We start from the raw sequence: 20,016 nt of genomic DNA, 5'->3' as shown, positions 1-20,016 counted from the left end.
ATGGACCGGTCCATTTTCTAGTATGAATGCACACATTGGTCCACCTGTGGCTTACATTAATGGGCCACGTGTATTAAGTTGGTGGAAAACCAATTTTTAGGCGTAATTGAGACTTCTGTGAGTTGATTGTAACATATGTATGTCTAATAGAGCGAAATAAGGGAATAACGTGGTTGTTGAAGCACACAAATACATTAAAAGTTATTCCAATAAACTGCACGGGGAATTTTCCCCGTTTTTCACTAAGTCATACAGGAAGTGACCACCTGAAGCTTATAGAAATGGACCCCGTGTATTAAGTTGGAGGACAACCACTTTTAGGGCATAATTGCATCCTCTGAGTTGCTGCTAACATATGTATGTCTAATAGAGTGTACTAAGGGAATCACGATGTTGTTGATTCATATAATTGTATATAAACGCCTGGGGAATCGAATAAACAAGAAAACTACAAAGGACTGCAAACATGGCACAAAACCGGAAGTTATTTCCGGTCGTATGCTATATTTGTAGTCCCTTGTAGTTTTTTTGTTTTTTCGACCACCTTAGGCTTATAGGAACGGCCATCGTGTATTAAGTTGGTGGACAACCACTTTTAGGACATAATTGCATCTTCTATGAGTTGCTGCTAACATATGTGTGTCTAATAAAGTTTACTAAGAGATTAACGAGGTTGTTGAATCACATAAATTAATTTAAATGTATAGTTTGTGAATGAGCAATGTGTCCACCAAATTAATGTGTAAACTGCGGTGGAAATGACCACATATAGTTCATAGGAATGGGCACGTGTATTAAGTTGGTGGAAACATAAGGTCTGGTCTTTGTTAGTTCATCTCTAGTCGTAAATACCAGAGTCCTTGTTGTTAACCCCCCCTCACCAGCTAGGAATGCTGAGGTCAGACATCTGTTTCAAGTTATAATGGTAATCCCCAATAATTTAGGTTGACGTGTGTGTGTGTGTGTGTGTGTGTGTGTGTGTGTGTGTGGGTGTGGCATTGAAATATGTAACTATGAATTAATGCTTCATGAGACATACACTTTTGCTTATGTGCGTGCATCAAGCTATTTGTTTCTGGCTATATATGCTTCCATGCATAATTTTAAATGGGGTAGAAACGTGACAGTTAGAAAAAACAGATCCTGCCCCAAAATTACCCCAACCCCCTTTAAATAGTATCCTGTCATTTGTAACATGTAGTGTGTGTGTGTGTGTGTGTGTGCGTGAGTGGCCTTGAAATTTTAAAATGTCTATGTAATTATGAATTAATGCTTCATGAGACATACACTTTTGCTTATGTGCGTGCATCAAGCTATTTGTTTCTGGCTATATATGCTTCCATGCATAATTTTAAAGGGGGTAGAAACGTGACAGTTAGAAAAAACAGATCCTGCCCAAAAATTACCCCAACCCCCTTTAAATAGTATCCTGTCATTTGTAACATGTAGTGTGTGTGTGTGTGTGTGTGTGTGTGTGTGTGTGTGTGTGTGGCCTTGAAATTTTAACATGTCTATATAATTATGAATTAATGCTTCATGAGACATACACTTTTGCTCATGTGCGTGCATCAAGCTATTTGTTTCTGGCTATATATGCTTGCATGCATAATTTTTAAGGGGGTAGAAACGTGACCCCTAGACCAACGAGCCTCAAGCTTCAGGCAAATCTGCAGCCTTGGGCACCGGGCAAAGACAACGAGGTCGGGCTACTGATGAGACAATAATTCTTGTTTCGGAAAAGTTCATCAAAACAGTTGCCAAACCACAAACCGCTCACCCACTGTACAAGTTTGTGTACAGGTATGTGCTATTTGAATCAAGCAACATTCTTTTAGCATGGGTTCTGTGGTGTAATGGTTAGCACTCAGGGCTTTGAATCCAGCGATCCGAGTTCAAATCTCGATGGAACCTCTTCGTGGGTCCTGAAATTTATCAAATGGTTGATTCCAAGAAAACTGTGCGTTCGAATGTATAATGGTTAGCACTTTGAATTCAATCATCTGTAAAAACAGAGAATTGAAAAACCCTACAACTGGAAGGACGTGCTTATGTTGTTTGGGCAAGATTTTGTGCATCAAAGTTTTTCAAAGAACATTTGAATTAAGATCGCTGAAAAACACACCCCTAGACCAACGAGCCAATGGCTCCAGACCAAACTGCAGTCTTGGGCATTGGGCAAAGACAAGGAGGTCAGGGTGTCATCATCAGACAATAAGTTTGGTTTTGGTCAAGTTCATCAATAAAGTTGCCAAACCACAGACTGCTTACAACTTGTACAAACTGGTATTCAGAAACATACCCCTACACCAACAAGCCAAAAATACCAGGGGACTTTTAAGTGTGAGGCCATGCACAAAGAAAAGACGGTAAAGGCACTCAGTGCACAACAAGTTTCGTTTCTTCAAGATATATTCTAACCACAAACTGATGACCTCTTATACAAATTGTTAGACAGCAAACAGAAGCGTATTGGAACATTAAACAGTTGTATTCCATGGTGGTTTAAGCGCTTCTCGATGAGGGGGTATAGCTCAGTGGTAGAGCATTTGGCTGCAGATCAAGAGGTCCCCGGTCCAAATCCGGGTGCCTCCTTTCGGGTAAACCTTTGAATTAGATGTTACTGTTAAAACTAGCAGCCGTGATCAACGGGAAACTAAAAAACATGTACACTGTGATGTGTTTGAATATTAAACATTTACATTTGATGGAGGTTCAGACGAGGCAGTATAGATCGGTGGTAGCTCAGCCTGCGTCCCTCGTAGGGGAATTAGCTCAAATGGTAGAGCGCTCGCTTAGCATAAGAAGGGGCCCAATCTTGCCGACAAATGTCTCCTGCAACAATGTTCGGGCTAAATTCCAGTGCGTTATGCAAGAGTTTTAGTTACATGTGTAACAATTCACCCTCTACGGGCTGGACTCGAACCCATAGCTGTGCGACAAGCTCGGTCTCAGCTGAGCCGTGCTGCGATATGTCGACTACATGTGTATTGCAGTCAATTGCGCCTTCGTTTAGTTATCATTTATTCAGTTATATAATTTTAGACATCATTATAAAGCATATTACATGTTTATGTTTATGGTTAAATAAACTGAATAAAAATGTTTCTTCAAAAATGATTTGATTTATAAGATTTAAAGACACTTCAAATTTAAAATTGTTTATTAAAATAAAAGAAATACACACAAATATTGAAATGAGTACACACACACACACACACATATATATATATATATATATATATATATATACATAAGAATAAGAACCCGTGGGCCCATGTAATATATACAAAATAAAAACAGGAGAAAATGAACACGTGGGCCCATGAAATATATACAGGAAAGATGTTATTTATTGAGGAGGTGGAGTTTGGGGTTTATTTTGCTGACGCTGTTCTGCCAACCAGTCATCTAAAGATTTCCCATTTGAGGAACGCAAGCAAAATGTGGCTTTGCCTTATCGGCTATGGCCAAACTCTTTAGTTTTAGGCTGCCCACATTTGCTGCACGTTAAAAGTAACCCCTCGCACATATTTCCTCTTATGGACTCCGCTTTCCTTCTCCAGGGACTGCCGGTGCCTCTGGGTGTAACGGGACATAGGAGCAGCAGATGTAGGAGCAGACACAGAAGCAGGTGGAGCGGGGCCTGCACTGGATGTCGAAGCACCAGAAGATGGAATGACCATTGTCACAGTCATGTCTGGGTTAAGGACTAGTGTGCCTAACAATGACCCAGGTGCTGAGATGGGTTGCACATCTCCTGATGCTGTGGGGGCAGGTGTGATGGGGCACTACCTGGTGGCAGCAGCAGGCCATCGACCTGGTCGCAGACGAGGAGCCTGTCCTTCTCGATTTGGCAGAAGGATGAAATTATGCTTTTGGCCTGATGTCGATGGCGCTTCATTTAATTTTTCCCTCGGCGGAGGAAGCTGCATATCAGCCACAGCAATTGGGTCAGGTGGAGTCAGTCCCTGAGCGAGGACACTCATTTCCTGATTCTTCTGCCGCCTTTGAAAGCTGAAAATAAATTACTTGTATTATATATATATACTGTATGTTTAGAAGTATTCAGTTCATTTGAAGCAAATAATGTGCCTTGCTTACCACTGAATGAGCGTCCTCTGGTTTAGCTCAAACAACTGGATCATTGTTTCATCCATCAGCCTGCGACTGTTAAGCACCAGCTCTCGGATGTGGTGGTAATCGGAGAGGATTTTAGACCACCTGGGGGTGCAAACTCCAGCCTTCTTGGTCGGTGACATGTGTAAAGCACACAGCTTCATACAAATGGCCTCAACCAAGCGGCTGGTGCTGGGCCACTGTGCTGGTCCCCCAGGATGTCCAATCAGACACCGTTTCACACTCTCCACACCCGGTGTGACTCCAGACCTCTTCGGTGCCTTAAAGCGCCCATGTGTCAGCTGAGGCTGATGTCGAGGCTGATAGTTGACCTGCTGTTTGTCAATATCAGGGAGAGCTGTCCACAGCTGGATGGCCTCTGTCACCTGCAGATCAGTGAGGTAAGGAGCCTCACGAAGACCCACCAGGTAACCAGCCAAATCCTGGACCTTGTGCCACCCAGCGATGCCATCGGGTCCAATGACTGCTCCCTAATGAATGCAGATTAATGTTAATATATGTGGAATAAAACGAAATTGAAATTAAATAAAGCCCTTAAATTGTCTTACCTGAGCCTCGTCGGAGACACTGCTTCCAGTATCAGATGGCTGTGACAGCACTGAAGGGGCAGGAGCAAGATGTTGTTCTCCACCAGATGATGTGGATGTGAGCTCAGCCAGTGATGCTGGGTACTGAGGCAGAGGCAAAGATGAGGGGCTGTTTTTGAGATCATGGCAGGGGTCATCCTCATACAGCACTGGAACTGTGATGTCCTCCGTGATCTCTTCCTCAAATACCTCATCTTGCAGGTCCTGGTCATCGACTTCCTCCACCAGCCTGTCTTCCTCCTCTGGGTTCTGGAGCACTGGAGTCAGTGTTTTGCCAGTCTGGCTGTAAAGGTACTCCATACCCAGCAATTCACCTACAAGAATGAAATGGAAAAAAGAAAGTTTTCTTAATATTTTGTCAAGTATATTAAATGCAAAATATATAAAAAGTAGAATATTACAAAATAACAAATTAATGAATTTCTTGCCTGTATATGCTCCAGGAGGGCGATAGCGCTCATCCCAGGGCTTCCTAAAGACAGCCTCTTTCATGGCACGCCATATGAACAGATGGAGGATGCTCCTTTTATGGCGTCTTCCATCCGGTCATCATTCCAACGCATCAAGCCCTCAAGGAGATAGGCCTGAAAATGTGCATCATTGGCACTGGTTCCTAAAAGTTTAATAGACAAAAAAGGGATTTATATCTCACATATGTACAGGCTATGTACAACTACTGAGATGCTATGAAGTGACTGGTTACTTGTAATACATTAAAAAATGTCATTATAACTGTCAGCCAAGACAGAAAAGAAATGTAATAATACTGTAAAGTTTGACATTTATTAATGTGACTTTACTTTAAAGTAATTGAAACGGTTACAGTGCTTATATTTTTTGCAGAAAAATCAGTAATCCATATGTATGTAATACCTGGAATAAAACGGTTCAGGTGGAGGTGGAATGACTCCAAGGAGGTAGAGCCACGGGCACACCTGTAGCAGCACAGCTCCACGCCGCCTTTCTTCAGTGTACCCGTCTTCATGTAGAGTGGAAAGTTCTCTGGGTCTTGGATACACTGCACGTGCTTCGCTGTTCTTTCCATATCTGCTGGATCCGTTAGTGGTCCAGCAGAGGAACTCCCAGAGTGTCCTTCCCGTCCGCACTGTCAAACAGATCAATCAGTGCTCCAATCAATCTGGTGGTCTCCTCCACCCCCCTGGTCCTCCTCAGGCAGTGCAGTGCCAACTCTCTCCGGGTAATGCGAGCACTGACCGCCTTTTCTGAGATGTGGCCAGTCTTCTTTGCTGCCAGCTCACCCTCCTTTGCACGGTGAAGAGCAGCCACATCCTCTGGATCCCACTGAAAGATGCACGTGGACAGACGTGCCATGAAGATCCCGTAGAGCGGATGAGCCTCTGTCGTGACACCTGCAGCAAATCGCCGCATGAAATGCCAGATGTCAAGGCGCACTTCAAGCTCATCCCACTCTAAAAACACGACCTTCACCCGAGACTGGCCGTGCTGACTGCAGCAATCTCTGTCCACGTACATCACTTTTGGGGCTGCCTCTCCTGCCTTCCGGTAGCGTTTCTTCAGGCCAGCTGCCATGGAGTCCAGTCCATGTCCCTCGGCGGCTGTCAGCACAGAGACAAGAACTTGGCCATGCTCATTTCCCACATTTGTGCACCAGGCAGCTGTTCCTGAAGCAGCACCGGCAAGTTTCTTTGTGACCTATTGGGAAAAATAAAAGTGTCAAAAATTGTGTTCATTATGTGCGCACATATATCCATATTGGGCAAATTTCTGATATAAACAGGGATGTGATACCTTTTTTGTGGAGTCCATCTTGAGAACACAACCAAAGACAGATGTAATTTTGGCCTTGACCTCGTGCAGTCGCCCCAGAACATCCCTGGCATACACGGATAACAGTCACTTAGGTTTAGGTAGGGCAGGTAAGAGAGGAGGCTCAGCAAACACAGGAGGCTGCACAAGGGAGGACCTTGTGAATGGTTCGCAGGCAGTCAGGTACTGCAGGACACGCTGTGTCCATGCCTCACTGTGTTGTTCCATTAGCTTCTTGTAAAGCTGAGTCACACTGTTGCCCAGTGTCCTCTCCCTCATCATCCTCAGCACCCGGTTGTCACATGAGTATCTAAGGAAACAACAGTTTAATCATGCAAATGCTTCTGTTTGTAAAAGAATAACACAATAAAAGCGCCTACTAATGAATGATTGTCATTATAAATTACCTGTATGTCAGCAAAGCTGGAAACTGACTGCGGTGGCCCATATCCAGCTGTCCTAAGATGTCCTCAGACCAGGCGGGATACTTCTTTTTGCAGCCTTTGCACTCCAGATACTCAGTGGCAAGGTCATACCACCTGTCGATGTCTAAGACCTTGCGCACTGTACGGTAAAGTCCTGCCGCTGTCAGTCTGTGCTTACCACAGTCTGGGCGAACACAGACAAGAGGAATTAACCACATCTTCAGCGGCATCCATAAGAAAAGGGGCCGACAGAAGAAGAGGTCGGGTGAGGTGGGCGGCTGAGTGTGAATTAAAGGGGCTGAGGAGGATGCCACCAAAGCTTCAGCTGGGACACTAGTTCTGACTTGCCGGTTCGCAGGTTGGCCCTAAATAGTGTGTTCCGGATCCACTCATGCTGGAAAGGTGGAAGATGATCTTTCCAGTGGCCTGGAAGCTCAGCCGATGGCTGATGATGTGGAAGATCTGGTGCTCTTGCTGTTTCCGCTCATGAAGAAGGACCGGCACAGGCCTCAGAGTGAACAGTAACAAAAACAATATAAAGATGACTGTTGCATTTGATAGTAATATGCCATAAATGCAGCCCACAAACAGCACGCGAAGCAGTAATTTTGGACAAGTGTTAATAATTATTATGATTATATTTTGGAATAACAACGAAGAAAATGGTAGTGTTAAGAAACAAAGAACACAGTGTACATTTTATTGATGTACACTGATATACGAATATGGAATCGGTACAGCTCTTTGAGAATGAGGATCAGATGTAATGGAGTAAGGAAGATGAGGTGTGATCAATTCAGTATAATGCCCACAGACACAATAAGGAAAAACCTCTAAGTGCCATCTCGAATTTTCTTTTTTACATTTCGGTTCAGTCATTTTTCTTTACAGTTATAGCAATGAATAGGTCCTTTTCATTACCATTCAAGTGAAATAGCTTAACATTAACATAGGAGCCTGATAAAAATGCTAATTTTAAAAGAAAATTTGAGATGGCACTTTAACTGTTTTTCTAATACAATGAATCTCCACCATCCTGTCTGCTCATGGGGAGCTAAAGAGTGAGTGAGACAAGCAAGCAGTGTGAAAAGTTATCCGGTGATGGTTCAACAATGGGTTAGTTCGGAAACGCTAATATATACAATGACACCTTTGGACATCCTTAATGTTTGAAGAAGTGTACTCAAAGAATGCATCCCGCTTGAGGCATGATGTGACGTAATTCTGTATTGTAAACAAAACATATTTAAAAATGTTGATTTTCTTTTTTTAAATAATCCTGTGTGTTTTCACAAAACATACTTATAATATATGCATTTGTGTCATATGCCACACCTGTATTTAGTTGTGCTTCACATTGTGATGCAGCAAACACCAGCTCCGCATCATCTTCAGCAGCGGGAACGGAAGTGTCTGGAGCACAAATGTTAAAACAAAATACTGCGAACAATAGAGAGCAGCGAGGGTGATATGAGGATTACTGTGAGCGCTAATCGTCAGCCACTGGCTCGCGGACCGTTCGCACCTCGCCTTGCTCGTCTGACCGTTCCCCATAAGACGTCCGCCGTCTTATTCCTCAATCACGTATCGGACACGGTACGTGATGATGAGATGTCTGTTGCAGCATCGGAGGGTGACTTACTGGCATCAGACTCCACGATTCCTTGAAGCTCCCTCCCTCGGGGGGTCGAGATCAGGAAGAAGCGGATGTCGAAATGTCAGCCATGCTTTCCCGGGCCGCCGGCATTGGGTTGCGGTGCACCGCACTGCTTCTCCCAACGCTCGCGGCTGGATACACGGTACATCGGGCTTGAGAGCGGCTCCAAGCCGCACTCGCCCTCAGTGCCGTGTTCCCCCGGAAGTGCATGAGGAACCTAGTACGACCTGGAACGCCCCCTTCGGCACGTACACGTCAACTAGTTCCATCACCCTTTCTTCCCTCGATGGTGGGGCAGCTAGAGGATACGTCGATGTCCCCCCGGGGCTCGACCTAGACTCCCGTCCAAAGCACGTAGGCTTTTCGGCATCTGAGGTGTCGAGAGCTTACTCTGCTGCGGACCAAGCTGTCCCCTCTCTCCATGCTATGGCCTTCCTGCAGGCCAGTGCGCGGAGAGAGCTCCACGAGGGCAAGACCAACCCAGCGCTTATGCAGGTACTCCGCGGCTTCACCGACCTCGCTCTCGGGCGAACAAGGTGGTCGGGCGATGTCCACACTTGTGGTCCAGGAGACACACCTCTGGCTGAACCTTGCGCAGGTGAGTAACTCTGAGAAAGTCCGCTTTCTTGATGCACCCATCTCGCAAGGGGGGGTTGTTTGGTGATACTGTCAAGTTCGACAGTTAGGGAACAGACAGAGGATATCACGTATGTCCTCCCCAGCCGCGACTCGACCGCCCTCTGGCCGCTGAGATCCCGTGCACCGTCTGCTTCCCAACAGCCCACCCCATCAGCAGCCACAGTGAAAGCCAATGCGGCCCTCATGGGAAGACCCCAGGGAGTTCGAGAATACCTTTCTAAAAGTTTTCTCCCTCTCTGGGCGTTTATCACAGCCGCTCTCACCCTCTACACGACGGTGTTCGGCAACTCGACGTTGCGTCACGGCGAGACCCAATGTCGAGGATAATCAGCAGCCTAAGCACTCTCAATCGACGGTGCTTTGTGCCACATCATCGTCTGGGTATTATCACAGCCGCTCTCACCCTCTGCACGACGGTGTTTGGCAACTCGAGGTTGCGGCAACACCCAATGTCGAGGATAATCAGCAGCCTAAGCACTCTCAATCGACGGTGCTTTGTGCTACATCTTTGCCAGACAGGTAAAACTGCAGAGCCGATCTCCTCCCTGGACCCCCCCCCCACGGCGAGGGATCCGTACTGCCAGCCATCGAACCACCCCCGGGAGGTCGATGAAGCAGAACGTACCCCTAGCCTCCCTTTCGGTCCCTGGGAGCCTGACAAGAGCTTCCCAAACCGTCACGGTGACTACGGGATACGGTCCGTCTAGGCTACGCGATCCAACTCCCCGGACGCCCGCCCAAGTTTCGGGGCATCATCTTAACCTCAGCAGAGGCAAGGATGCCCCGTGCGTCGTGCCGAGGTCGCCACCCCTCTGGTGAGGAAGCGATCGTGCTCGTCCCTCTAGCCGAGATGTTCAACTGGTTACAGCCCGTACTTCATCGTCCCCAAAAGAGCGGGGGTCGCTAGATCTGCGTACCCTGAACAGGCACCTACTCAAGCTGCCATTCAGGATGCTCACGCAGAAGCGCATCCTGGCATCTGTCAGATGTCAAGATGGATTCATAGCAATCGACCTGAAGGACGCTTACTCTCATGTCTCTTTCTCCCTCGTCATTGCCCGTTCCTACGGTTCGCTTTCGAGGGACAGACATATTAGTACAGAGTCCTCCCCTTCGGTCTGTCCCTGTCCCCACGAGTCTTCACGAAGATCATGGAAGCCGCCCTCACTCCCCTCAGGGAGAGAGGTGTGCGGGTACTAAACTATCTCGACGTCTGGCTCATTTGACACACTCGTGAGATCTGTTATGTACACACAGGGACCTAGTGCTTCGGCACCTAGATCGATTGGGACCACAGGTCAACCGAAAAGGAGCAAGCTCTCCTCTGTGCAGAGCATACTCTTTTTTGGTATGGAACTCAACTCTGTCTCCATTACAGCGCGACTGCGCTCAGTCAGTGTTGAACTGCCTGGAATATTTCAAGCAGTCAGCGGGAGGAGGCTCCTGGGTACATGGCATCCTCGACGGTGGTGATACCCCTCAGGTTGATGCACATGAGACCGCTCCAACACTGGCTACAGAGTCGAGTTCCCTGGAGAGCGTGGCACACCGGCAGCAGGCGGATGGTGATTACGCTTTTCTGCCGACGCACCCTAACCCCTTGGTCTTCAATGACCTTTTCTACGGACGGGGGTCCCTCTCGGGCAGGCGAGACGCGTCAGGGTCGACAGATGCCTCCCTGCAGGGTTGGGGTGCCGTGTGCAACGGGCACGCAGTGTCAGGGCGATGGACGGGCCCCCGCCTGCGCAGGCATATCAATTGCCTAGAGTTGTTGGATGTGCTACCCGCACTGAAGGGGTTACAACCTCTCGTGCAGAACAAGCACGTGCTGGTCCGGTCGGACTGCACAACTGCCATAGCGTTTTTTAACCGCCAGGGTGGCGTTCGCTCACGGCAGCTAACACGACTCGCCCGACGCCTCCTCCTGTGGAGTCCGCAGGTGAGCAGATCCCTGCGAGCCACACATATCCCAGGCGACCTGAACCAGACAGCCGATGTGCTCTCTCGTCAGTTGACGCCTCGCGGAGAGTGGCGACTCCACCCCCGCGCAGCCAGCTCATTGGGTACAGTCCGGGCGGGCTCAGGTAGACCCCTTCGCCTCCCTGGACACCACCCATTTCCCGCTAAGGTACTCCCTGCCTCGGCACGGATGCTCTAGCGCACAGCTGGCCGTGGGACAAGCGGAAGTACGTCTTCCCCCCAGTGAGCCTCATTGCACAGACCCTGTGCAAGGTCAGGGAAGAGGAGCATCAAGTGTACTAGTTGCGCCATACTGGCCCAACCGGACTTGGTTCTCGGAGCTAATGCTCTTGACGACAGCTCCCCCCTGGCCGATTCCCCTGACGAAGGACCTGCTTTCCCAGGGGAAGGGCACGTTATGGCATCACGGGCTAGACCTCTGGAACCTCCATGTCTGGCCCCTGGACGGAACGAGGAGATCCTGAGTGGCCTAACCCCTGCGGCGGTTAAGACCACTACTCAGGCTAGGGCCCTGGCCACTAGGCGACTATACGCCTCTAGTGGTGCCTCTTCTCATCCTGGTGCTCTTCTCGAAGAGAAGACCCGCGGAGTTGCTTGATCAAGTGGGTGCGGTCCTTCCAGAGACTCGAGAATAATCTCTCCCCTTCCACACTGAACGTGTATGTAGCCGCTGTTGCCGCTCATCACGACCCAGTTGCTGGTAGTCTCTAGGACAGCACAACCTGATCATTTGGTTCCTAAGGGGCGCGGGAAGGCTACCACCTCACCCACGCTCCGTACCCTCTTACGACCTTGATGCGGTCCTGGAGCCCCTCGGAGATGCCGCTCTTTCTCACTTCACGATGAAGACGGCTCTCGGGAGGACGCTCAAGAGGGTAGCGGACCTACAAGCATTCTCCGTGTCCACAGATTGCCTAGAACTCGGGCCCGGTTATTCTCACGCTATCCTGAGACCCCGGCCCGGCTACGTGCCCAAAGTTCCCACCACTCTCCCGAGACACCAGGTGGTGAACTTACAGGCGCTCCCCACCGGGGAGGAAGACCCAACCCCATCCGTGTTGTGTCCAGTATGCGCATTGCGCCTCTGCTTGGACCGCACGCAGAGCCGCAGAAGCTCTGAGCAGCTCTTTGTCTGTTTTGGAGATCAGCAGGGAGGGCTGTCTCAAACAGAGATTGGCGCATTGGATCATGGACGCCGTCACTATGGCGTACCTGTCCTAGTTCGCCTACGCCCACTGGGTGAGAGCTCTCTCCACACGGAGTACAGCCTCCTCGTGGGCACTGGCTCGAGGCACCTCTCTGGCAGACATCTGCAGAGCTGCGGGTTGGGCTACACCCATCACCTTCGCGAGGTCCTACAGCCTTTGCGTAAAACGGCGACCAGTAGGGTGTACGCCTATGACAGTACCTGACCCAAGGGGGTCAGCGTACTACTAGCCTCCCTTCTTCCCCCACTGGGTGAAGAACAGGCACTCCATCCATCACATCACTAGCAAGCACCTCCTGTGTGTGGGCTGGGCAGAGCAGCCCTGCCCCTTAGGCTGGGTATCACCTGAGTTGTTCGCAACATAGCTCTAACCGGACCTAGTGCTACCAGAAGTTGCAACCCCCCAGCAGGGCGGTTCCGTCTGATGTATCCTCATGCTGGTTCCCACCTTGGTAACCCATGACCTCCTTAGGTGGACCTCCACCTCGCGGTTAACTCCTTCAGTCCGCACTTTCTTCCCATGAGTTCTCCCCCATCGGTGAGACCATGTTGGTATCTCCACTAGTCTCCTCCCTGTGGTAGGAAGTGGTCTCTGTAGCACATCCCCCGCTTGAGGAAGTAGCGCTTACCCAGTGGCCTTACGGTTCCGGGCAGCTTCTCGCTGTTAGAGAAACAAGGCCGCCGCCTGTGAGGCCGAAGGTAGGGGCCTTCCCACCTTTCAAGAAAGCTCTGGGACCCCCTACCTACCCACTGGTGGTTACAATTTCGCGGTAGCGTCACGGCTGACACGCCCAGGCCAGTCACCGTCGCTTCATTGAGATTGTGACAGGGCACAGTGTTATGGCGTTTTCCATTGGAACCCCATCTGTCGGTTCGACACAACGTTGAGAGACCGACGGAAAGGGAACGTCTCGGTTACATTTGTAACCTCGGTTCCCTGATGGAGGGAACGAGACATTGTGTCCTCTTGCCACAACACGTGCTGTCCACTGCAGCAGTTGTGAGAGGTCTCAGGCTCCTCAGAACTAAGGTGAATGAATGAGGCACGCCGTCTCCCTTTTATATACCCGGATATCCGGGGGCGGAGTCCGGCATGCAAATTTCATTCGCCAATTTTCATTGGCCTTTTCTAAGAAGTCGGAAGTGATTGGTTCTCAAGGATGAACCCCATCTGTCGTTTCGACACAACGTCTCGTTCCCTCCATCAGGGAACCGAGGTTACAAACGTAACCGAGATGTTTTCTGGCCAGCTGTGAAGGAGACAAATGTTTGCCACGTGCCAACAGCGCTTTCACAGTGGCGGTCTGCTGTACACCAGTTTGGATTGCTGTAGGTGGAGGTGCAGAGGTAGTGGAGGCTGTGGGTGGAGGTGAAGAGGCACTAGAGGCTGCGGTGGAGGTGCAGGAGCACTGGATGTTGCAGATGGAGGTGCAGGCTCACGTACACTGGTGCCCACAGCAGAAGCCTGTCTTTTCAGGACATAGCTTTAAAAAATGGCCATGTTAGTGTTGGGCCTGGCATCTGCCTTAACCAGGTATCTGATGAGGGCTTTGGCCTCCTTGCTCTGGTCCTCATAAACATCCTTCATGGACCGGCCCTGGAAGTCACCAAACTCCACCATCAAGCAGCCCTGGTCTCCAGCTGCCCGGGCTTCATCTTGCATTTCCTGCTTCCTCTCATACTTCTCCACTTCTTCTGCCATCTCTCTAATATGAGAAGTGTACTGTAGGAACAGTTGTTTATTTTCTGACAGGGGTGTTGTCTGTGGCGTCTCATTTGAAATGCTGAGTACCAAATACACTGCGTACCCCAGAGAGTTTTCCAGGAGCCATCTAAATCTCTGGCCCTGGTACTTCCCAAACTGAAGTTTGCAGTGAGCCAGTACTAAAAACTGGTCACTGGGGTCTCCACCGTTTGTGCTGACAAAAGTACTGGCCTCTGCCAGCACGTACTCCTTCGGTTTGGCCCTTCCAGACTCAACATTTTCAAGGTGCTTCGCCTCTGGCGATGGCGCCATGAGGAGTCGGGTTGATGTTGCCAATTGGCGGCGAAAAACGGGGTATGCGTACATTTTCTGAAATGAAAATCAGAAAGAGACTATTACCTCTAGCAACCTGAAAGATACCTGTATGTTTAGTGTGTAACAATAATTTAACAAGCTACACGTAAACCATATTACAGTTTCTTTACTTTTTTTTAACATTTATTTATTTAGGAATAATTTAATTTCACACAGATCACACAGATCTTCAGGCTGGTGTGACTTGAGTTGCTATATCATTTCTAAGGGATCAGACTTACGGTTTTCCTAAAACAGCCGATCAAACTTCCCAAAAATCCCATAGACTTACATTAATAGAATGTTCTGCTGATGATGTTTACTTTCAAATGTCAACTCTCAACTCTCAAACACACACACACACACACACACACACACACACACACACACACACACACACATGCCCACATCCACATGCCACAAACCACAAGGACATTGACACAAGCAATTTTGGCGTAATGTTTTTATACTGTACAAACTGTATATTCTATCCCCTATCCCTAACCCTACCCTAAAAGATCATAGAACACTTTTTGCATTTTTAGATTTAAAAAAAATATTGTTCTGTACAATTTATAAGCTTTTTTGCCCCTGGGACCTCAATTTTGGTCCCCACGTGACACGAGTCCCCATGTGTTGGTGTGCATTCAGGTTTAGGTCCCCACCGGGATATAAAACATGAACACACACACCACACCCCACACACACACACGCACACATTCATGCAGCTTATGACATCACATTCTCACTCACAAATTAACTTAGTTAGGCTTTCTTTCGAGATCAATGTGAGTCGGTGATAATTATCAAAGAGTACAATGAGTAGATATAACGATATATCCCAGTAAGCCGGGTAGATAACCGATTGTCATATTAAAAGTAAGGCCCGTAGAGACGCGATTGGGTCAAAAGTAAGCCCGTAGAGAAACGCGATTGGTAGAAAGTAGCCCCGTAGAGAAACGCGATTGGTCAACAAGTAGCGCCCATGAGAAACGTGATTGGCATGTGGCTTACTTTGGGCTACTTTGGCTCAGGCCATGGAAACAGTAAGCGCAAGCGAGAGGTAGGGGACTCGACGCCCGCATTCTCCACTGACAATGTTCTTGTTCTTACCTCCGACAGGTAGCTTCAACAAGCAAGACAAGGGTGGCTACCGTTATGAACAGTTATCCTTGTTTTGGACAAGTTCATCAACACAGTTGCGAATCCACAAACCGCTCACGCCCGGTAAAAGTTGGTATGCAGACATGTTTTAATTGAATCAAGCAACGCTTTTTTTTCATGGTTACTGGTGTAATGGTTAGCACTCTGGTTTGATCCAGCGATCCGAGTCCAAATCTCGGTGGATTCTAATGATTGTCAAATGTTGATTGCAGGCTGTAGGGGAAGGTAGGAGCACTTTGAATCAATCATCTGTATAACCAGTTCACTGAAGTACACTACAAATAGGATGGACGTGCTTTTTTTATGTTGTTTGCGCAAGATTTTGTGTTTCAAAGTTTTTCAAAGTACATTTGAATTAAGATCGCTAAAAACAGACACCAAATCCAACGAGCCAACGGCTCCAGACCAAACTGCAGCCTTGGGCATTGGGAAAAGATAAGGGGTCAGGGTCCTCATCAAACAATAAGTTTGGTTTTGGACAAGTTCATCAATACAGTTGCCAGACTGCTTACCCCTTGTACAAGCTGGGATACAGAAACATACCCCTACACAGACAAGCCAAAAATACCAGGGCCTTTGAAGTTTGAGGCACTGCACAAACAAAAGACGGTAAGGGCATGTCTATGTAATTATGAATAAATGCTTTATGAGACGTTCACTGTTGCTTGTGTGCGTGCATCAAACTAAATGTTTCTGGCTAGATATGCATCCATGCATGAGTTTAAAAGGGGTAGAAAGTGACAGTTAGGTAAAACAGATCCTGCCCCAAAATTACCCCAACCCCCTTTAAATAGTATCCTGTCATTTGTAACATGTAGTGTGTGTGTGTGTGTGTGTGTGTGTGTGTGTGTGTGTGGGTGGCCTTGAAATTTTAACATGTCTATGTAATTTGAATTAATGCTTCATGAGACATACACTTTTGCTCATGTCGTGCATCAAGCTATTTGTTTCTGGCTATATATGCTTGCATGCATAATTTTAGGGGGTAGAAACGTGACATTAGAAAAACAGATCCTGCCCCAAAATTACCCCAACCCCCTTTAAATATTATACTCAACTCAACTTAACTCAACTTTTTGTATATAGAGCTTTTCACAATTTTCTTTGTTGCAAAGCAGCTGTACATGAAAACATGTTAACTATAACCNACCAACGAGCCAATGGCTCCAGACCAAACTGCAGTCTTGGACATTGGGCAAAGACAAGGAGGTCAGGGTGTCATCATCAGACAATAAGTTTGGTTTTGGTCAAGTTCATCAATAAAGTTGCCAAACCACAGACTGCTTACCCCTTGTACAAGCTGGTATTCAGAAACACACCCCTACACCGACAAGCCAAAAATATCAGGGGACTTTTAAGTGTGAGGCCATGCACAAAGAAAAGACGGTAAGGGCACTTAGTGCACAACAAGTTTTGTTTCATCAAGATATAATCTAACCACATACTGATGACCTCTTATACAAATTGTTAGACAGCAAACAGTAGCACTTTACAGCATTCTGAGGACGTTTGTTCTATTTGCATGTTTCTGCGTATTGGAACATTAAACAGTTGTATTCCATGGTGGTTTAAGCGCTTCTCGATGAGGGGGTATAGCTCAGTGGTAGAGCATTTGACTGCAGATCAAGAGGTCCCCGGTCCAAATCCGGGTGCCCCCTTTCGGGTAAACCTTTGAATTAGATGTCACTGTTAAAATTAGCAGCCGCGATCAACGGGAAACTAAAAAAACATGTACGCTGTGATGTGTTTGTATATTAAACATTTACATATGATGGAGGTATAGACGAGGCAGTATAGATCGGTGGTAGCTCAGCCTGCGTTCCTCGTAGGGGAATTAGCTCAAATGGTAGAGCGCTCGCTTAGCATGCGAGAGGTAGCGGGATCGATGCCCGCATTCTCCAGTGACGTGTCTTGTTCTTAGCCTCCGACAGGTAGCTTCACAAGCAGACAAGGAGAAACCATGAACGTGACACCCTTTTCCAAACCTCAAAACAAGATGATGCAATATTTTGATGACACAATGAAAATGGACAGTAATGCACCCGAAACGGCAAAGAGCTACATTATCAGAGAGTTGGGCTCGTCCGGGATTTGAACCCGGGACCTCTCGCACCCTAAGCGAGAATCATGCCCCTAGACCAACGAGCCTTGGACTGCCGGGAAAAGACAAGGAGTTTGGGCTACAGATGAGACAGTTATTCTTGTTTTGGACAAGTTCATCAACACAGTTGCGAATCCACAAACCGCTCACGCCCGGTAAAAGTTGGCATGCAGACATGTTTTAATTGAATCAAGCAACGCTTTTTTTTCATAGGTTCCATGGTGTAATGTTAGCACTCTGCGCTTTGAATCCAGCGATCCGAGTCCAAATCTCGGTGGATTCGAATGATAGTCAAATAGTTGATTGCAGGCTGTAGGGGAAGGTAGGAGCACTTTGAATTCAATCATCTGTATAACCAGTTCACTGAAGTACACTACAAATAGGACGGACGTGCTTTTTTACGTTGTTTGCGCAAGATTTTGTGTTTCAAAGTTTTTCAAAGTACATTTGAATTAAGATCGCTTAAAAACAGACACCGAATCCAACGAGCCAACGGCTCCAGACCAAACTGCAGCCTTGGGCATTGGGAAAAGATAAGGAGGTCAAGGTCCTCATCAAACAATAAGTTTGGTTTTGGACAAGTTCATCAATACAGTTGCCAGACTGCTTACCCCTTGTACAAGCTGGGATACAGAAACATACCCCTACACAGACAAGCCAAAAATACCAGGGCCTTTGAAGTTTGAGGCACTGCACAAACAAAAGACGGTAAGGGCATGTCTATGTAATTATGAATAAATGCTTTATGAGACGTTCACTGTTGCTTGTGTGCGTGCATCAAACTAAATGTTTCTGGCTAGATATGCATCCATGCATGAGTTTAAAAGGGGTAGAAACGTGACAGTTAGGTAAAACAGATCCTGCCCCAAAATTACCCCAACCCCCTTTAAATAGTATCCTGTCATTTGTAACATGTAGTTGTTGGTGTGTGGTGTGTGTGGGTGTGTGTGTGTGGCCTTGAAATTTTAACATGTCTATGTAATTTGAATTAATGCTTCATGAGACATACACTTTTGCTCATGTGCGTGCATCAAGCTATTTGTTTCTGGCTATATATGCTTCATGCATAAATTTTAGGGGGTAGAAACGTGACAGTTAGAAAAACAGATCCTGCCCCAAAATTACCCCAACCCCCTTTAAATATTATACTCAACTCAACTTAACTCAACTCTTTTGTATATAGAGCTTTTCACAATTTTCTTTGTTGCAAAGCAGCTGTACATGAAAACATGTTAACTATAACCAATACATTAAAAATCATACACGCACTGACAGACACACTAACTAAGTGAGATTCGAACCCCTAGACCAACGAGCCTCAAGCTTCAGGCAAATCTGCAGCCTTGGGCACCGGGCAAAGACAACGAGGTCGGGCTACTGATGAGACAATAATTCTTGTTTCGGAAAAGTTACAACACAGTTGCCAAACCACAAAATCATGCAAACATGTGCTTTTGAATCAAGAACATGGGTTCCGTGGTGTAATGGTTAGCACTCTGGGCTTGAATCCAGCGATCTAGTTCAAATCTCGGTGTGGAACCTCTTCGTGGGTCCTGACGTTTGTCAAATGGTTAATTCCAAATGCTCATATATCAGTGGTCACCAACCCTGTTCCTGGAGATCACCGTCCTGCAGACTGCAGCTCCAACCTGCTTCAGCACACCTGTCTGTAATTATCAAGCAAACCTGAACACTTGATTAGATATTAGTGTTTGATTGGGGTAGAGCTGAATCTTCAGAGGTGATCTCCAGAGCAGGGTTGTGACCACTGGTCAAGTTAAACAAGGAGTTTGGGCTACAGATGAGACATTATTCTTGTTTTGGACAAGTTCATCAACACAGTTGGAATCCAAAACCGCTCACGCCCGGTAAAAGTTGGTATGCAAACATGTTTTAATTGAATCAAGCAACATGGCTATTTGAATCCAGCGATCCGAGTCCAAATCTCGGTGGATTCTAATGATTGTCAATAGTTGATTGCAGGCTGTAGGGGAAGGTAGGAGCACTTTGAATTCAATCATCTGTATAACCAGTTCACTGAAGTACACTACAAATAGGATGGACGTGCTTTTTTTATGTTGTTTGCGCAAGATTTTGTGTTTCAAAGTTTTTCAAAGTACATTTGAATTAAGATCGCTAAAAAACAGACACCAAATCCAACGAGCCAACGGCTCCAGACCAAACTGCAGCCTTGGGCATTGGGAAAAGATAAGGAGGTCAGGGTCCTCATCAAACAATAAGTTTGGTTTTGGACAAGTTCATCAATACAGTT

General features: G+C 47.1%; 1 protein-coding gene and 4 non-coding genes across 5 annotated transcripts; 3 read left to right on the top strand and 2 right to left on the bottom strand.

Moving 5' to 3' along the window:
* Positions 1-2,520: 2,520 nt before the first annotated feature.
* trnac-gca (transfer RNA cysteine (anticodon GCA)) lies at positions 2,521-2,592 on the top strand. Its single transcript has one exon. It is a non-coding gene; the product is annotated as a tRNA-Cys (tRNA).
* Positions 2,593-5,783: 3,191 nt separating this feature from the next.
* On the bottom strand, positions 5,784-7,530 carry LOC130551116 (uncharacterized). Its single transcript, XM_057328668.1, has 3 exons — positions 6,920-7,530; positions 6,495-6,822; positions 5,784-6,398 (listed from the first exon to the last, which is right to left on the bottom strand). The coding sequence occupies exons 2-3, from the start codon at positions 6,510-6,512 to the stop codon at positions 5,784-5,786; spliced, it is 633 nt and encodes a 210-aa protein (XP_057184651.1). The 5' UTR covers positions 6,513-6,822; positions 6,920-7,530.
* A 9,699-nt stretch (positions 7,531-17,229) lies between these two features.
* On the top strand, positions 17,230-17,301 carry trnac-gca (transfer RNA cysteine (anticodon GCA)). The gene has a single exon. It is a non-coding gene; the product is annotated as a tRNA-Cys (tRNA).
* A 170-nt stretch (positions 17,302-17,471) lies between these two features.
* On the top strand, positions 17,472-17,544 carry trnaa-agc (transfer RNA alanine (anticodon AGC)). Its single transcript has one exon. It is a non-coding gene; the product is annotated as a tRNA-Ala (tRNA).
* Positions 17,545-17,719: 175 nt separating this feature from the next.
* On the bottom strand, positions 17,720-17,791 carry trnap-agg (transfer RNA proline (anticodon AGG)). Its single transcript has one exon. It is a non-coding gene; the product is annotated as a tRNA-Pro (tRNA).
* Between the last annotated feature and the right edge of the window lie 2,225 nt (positions 17,792-20,016).

Source organism: Triplophysa rosa, unplaced genomic scaffold, assembly GCF_024868665.1.
Source record: "Triplophysa rosa unplaced genomic scaffold, Trosa_1v2 scaffold65_ERROPOS2149155, whole genome shotgun sequence".
Lineage (NCBI taxonomy): Eukaryota > Metazoa > Chordata > Actinopteri > Cypriniformes > Nemacheilidae > Triplophysa > Triplophysa rosa.
This window is presented reverse-complemented; position numbering and strand designations above follow the sequence as displayed.